General features: G+C 43.4%; 1 protein-coding gene across 1 annotated transcript; it reads right to left on the reverse strand.

The window, feature by feature from the left end:
* Positions 1-260: 260 nt before the first annotated feature.
* Positions 261-3,614, reverse strand: LOC115104811 (neuropeptide FF receptor 1-like). The gene is made up of 3 exons (XM_029626141.2): positions 3,254-3,614; positions 1,691-1,790; positions 261-1,218 (listed from the first exon to the last, which is right to left on the reverse strand). Exons 1-3 carry the CDS (start codon positions 3,612-3,614, stop codon positions 261-263), a joined length of 1,419 nt encoding a protein of 472 aa, XP_029482001.2.
* Between the last annotated feature and the right edge of the window lie 605 nt (positions 3,615-4,219).

A 4,219-nucleotide genomic window follows, 5' to 3' on the forward strand; every position in this document is an offset into this window, starting at 1 on the left:
ACTGTTGTTGTCCACCTCACTGTTGTTGTCCACCTCACTGTTGTTGTCCACCTCACTGTTGTTGTCCACCCCACTGTTGTTGTCCACCCCACTGTCGTTGTCCACCCCACTGTCGTTGTCCACCCCACTGTCGTTGTCCACCTCACTGTTGTTGTCCACCTCACTGTTGTTGTCCACCCCACTGTCGTTGTCCACCCCACTGTTGTTGTCCACCCCACTGTCGTTGTCCACCCCACTGTTGATGTCCACCCCACTGCCTTTCAATGCTCCCACGCCTGACACACAGCAACCCCCATTGGAGAGAGTCCATCGACATCCTCCGCATGAACACCCCTTTTTATTGACACTCCACCGTTACTGTTACTTCCCTCTGCCTCTGAGCCCCGCCAGCCTCCTGCCTCAGCCGAGCACTCTGCCTTCCTCTGCTCCATCTCTAGACACACGCAGCCCGTCAGGTCGCTGTCGGTGTGGATGCGGTTTCTCACCCCCCGGATGGTGAGAGGGTTGGCACTGAGGGCTGTGTCCCGGGTGGTTCTGGCCTTGCACCCCTGATGATCCTTGCTCACCGCCTGCTCCTGGGGGACCACGCTGCAACAGGATCCAGGACGACAGGCAGCCTGGAAGCCCTTCTTAAAGTTTTCATTGAAGTAGCCATAGATGATGGGGTTGATGCTGGAGTTGGAGAAGGCCAGCCAGTGGGAGAAAGGGAAGATGTAGCCTGTCAGAAGGTCCAGCTGGTCCCCTTCAGGTCTGGCGTAGTCTGTGAGGAGCATCAGGGTCCAGAGTGGCAGCCAGGACAGCATGAAGAGGAGAGCCACCACGATTAGCATTTTAACTACCTTGACCTTCCTCTGGGAGATAGGGGACTTAATATCTGGGTGCCCACTGTTGGATAGAACAGCTGTAGCAGAAAGCTTGGCTCCGATGCAGCCATACATGATCATGATAAGAGCTAAGGGCATCAGGTAGATGTGTGTAAACAGGACCATGGTGTAAACTTTCCTCATCTCAGGGTCAGGCCAGGTCTCATAGCAGTAGTAGAGAGGGTAGATTTTGTTGTCACTGGATACCATGAAGTGACCCTTCTCTTGATCCACCGTCAGCATCACAGCCGACGGAAGCATGATCACCAGTGCAAGAGCCCACACCAGCCCTATAGTTGCCTTAGCAACAAGAAGGGTTAGCTTGGGCTTAAAGGGGTAAACAATACAGCGGAATCTAATGGGAGAGAGAGAGAGAGGAGAGATAGGTGAGAAGTGATGAAGCGATTCATTTCACTAAGGATTCTTGCCGCATACAGATGTAGGATCTTCATTTGATCACTATTTTGTTGCTGAGCAGGAAATGCAAACCTCTAGTGTATTCAAGGGTTAAATGGCTTCTAAAGTTTGTAATTACTACTTTAACATTTCAGACTTGATTTTCCCTAATGAAAAATCTATCAACAAAAAATGTTGATTAATTATAATTCATATTTCCTGTTGCTGCAGGATTATTTTTCTGCTGTAGCAAACCGGCTCAAATTAAGATCCTAAATCTGTAGATTAAACAATTTACTGTAAAACACGAAGTGTTTAACATGCATACATGAAAGCGTTTCTTTCCCCTTCCAATTCACATGTGCAGATACTAACAAGTACCCTGCATTCCTAAAGGAGACAATGGGGGAGGGAAGAGGTGGGGGACTTACCTGTCCACGGCGATGGCAACCAAGGTGAAGACAGATGCAGCCACTGATATCCCCTGTACCAGGCCACTTAACTTACACACTGCATTGCTAAAGGGCCAGCCTGCCAAACAACAATAGCAACAATACCACTTTATTGGTGAGCTGCCAGACATGTCAATGAGAGTCAATAGCCATACTGTGAACAGGTGTTTTGGGCATTTTTGGTACACATGAGTTAGTTTGGTACACGTGCGTTAGTTTGGTACACATGATTTGATCACAAATAATAAACAACTTCAGGAGTACTGTACATTTAAAACCTGCATGAAAGATGCCAAAATACCTTTTTGCACAAGAGTGGATCAAGTATTTATACCTACCCAGCGTGAATATGTAGTCAACAAAAGGTGTGTTTTGAAAAAGTCATTACTGTAAGTTAAGACTTCCCGCATGAGTGATTTTATGGCAATGATTATTTCCACTTTTGTACATTTGGGGTTTTCTAAAAGCACTTTTACTGCCTGGACTCAACTAATGTCTGTATTGAAGAGATGAAGAGATTGTGAAGAACTGTCTAAAAATGTAAAGCTATTCATCAGGCTGTCAAATGAAAGACAGCTGAAATCATCATGTTCAGACCTACTATTTTTCTCTCAGTTCTGAACTATTCAAACATGAATCTGCAATATCCAATTTACATTTACATTTTTGTCATTTAGCAGATGCTCTTATCCAGAATGACTTACAGTTAGTGCATTCATCTTAAGATAACTAGGTGGGACAACCACATAGCACAGTCATGGTAGGTACATTTTCCTCAATAAAGTAGCTATCAGCAAAGTCCGAGCTAGTAAGTTTGAAAAGAGTCATGTGCGATTGTTAGTTCACCAAAGGCTTTTTTTTCAAGACAATGTTAAAAAGGCTTGCTATTAATAATAGTACAAATTAAAATAATACAATTCAATAACAGGCTGGCAGTTCAGCTTGTGAGATGTGTGAAGATGTATTACTGTGAGAATGAATTGAACTTATCTAAACCATTGCAGAGCTGGCTAGGCTGGAGCATGTGCAACTTCAGACATATATAAGACCCCTGCTGAAACAGACTCATACAATACATGTGAATGACTACTGGGGATAGCTAGAATTATGTTTCTTTCAAGGCACAAGATCAGTTTATCCTAATAATTGTTTGTAATCAATAGCTAAAGGAAACTGGCAAATCAGTTATAGAAATAACTGTCTTTTTCTAAAGGTTGCATCATTCTTTTCATCAAAGCTAACAGCAATGAATACAGAGTATCGTGTTTTATTAATTTACAGAATCATTATAGCAGTAGGGTAAAACCAACTCAGTGGCTTTGTGGTTAGAGTTTCCTCCCTGAGATTGGAAGGTCATACCAAAAAGACTCTAAAAATGGTAGGACTCTATGCCTCTGCTTGACACTCAGCATTAATGAGATGGATTGGAGGTAAGGCCCTGCGATATACTAGCCTCCTGTCCAGTGGGTGTACTTGTCTCTGTAGTGTGAGGCAGCTCGATGTACAAGATATTTGCCATGCTTCTATAAGGTATTACTGTACCTGTGATGAGGTTGTCCACCAGCGTAGTCGGGATGCAGAAGATGCCCACCAGCAGGTCACTGATAGCCAGGTTGAGGATGAAGAGGTTGGTAACTGTCCGCATGTGACGGTTCTTAACCACAATGAGGCACACCAGGCAATTACCCACCATGCATGGCATGAAGATGAACAGGTAGGCTAGGGTAAAGCTGGCTGCTATAGCCAAAGAGTGTTGGTAGTAAGGGGAGAGCTTGACGCTAGAGACAGTGCAGCTGGAGTTGGTGTTGGTGCAGTCGGTCAGGTTGGTGAGGTTTGTTGAGAGAATAAGGTCAGAGGTCATGTAATGAGTAGTGGTCAATTGAAGTTCCAATGTGTCCTCCATCTTGAACTCCTCTTATTAGACCAGGAGAACAGTCAGGCTAAAAATACCCCAAAAAACAATAACATATTTATTACACGGGAGTAAATCATTACAAATATTTGGCGTCTTTAAAAAAAAAAAGCTAAATCACATTTAGTCTTTCGTCACTTTGGTCAATTATATTTTTTGTTGACTTGTTTTATCGACTTCTGGTAGATATATATGGTTGTCCAGGAGATCAATTGAGAATGCAGTGTATGGTTTAGGCCAATCCACTGTAGGAACCTCATGATCCTGTGTACAGTATGTTTCAGTACCACCAAAAAAGGTATGTTTGTTAGCGGTCTCCATGAAGCGACAATGATATGCATAAGAAGCATTACAATTAATTATGGGTAGTGAGGTGACAATGTTGTTGTAAGTATAGCAAGATGGTGAATGTCGATTAATGAATATCAGAACTTCTCTATGACAACCACTCAGCTTGGAGCGCTCAACAACCATTCTATTTGCCTGAATATATTCTGTTTTTCAAATGGGATGAGAGATGTTTGTGACAGTCATTGGCATTATGATAATATCCCAATGCCAAAGATTGTCATAAGTAATACCAATGACTGTCACAA

The sequence above is a fragment of the Oncorhynchus nerka genome, linkage group LG22, assembly GCF_034236695.1.
Source record: "Oncorhynchus nerka isolate Pitt River linkage group LG22, Oner_Uvic_2.0, whole genome shotgun sequence".
In the NCBI taxonomy this organism is placed as follows: Eukaryota; Metazoa; Chordata; class Actinopteri; order Salmoniformes; family Salmonidae; genus Oncorhynchus; species Oncorhynchus nerka.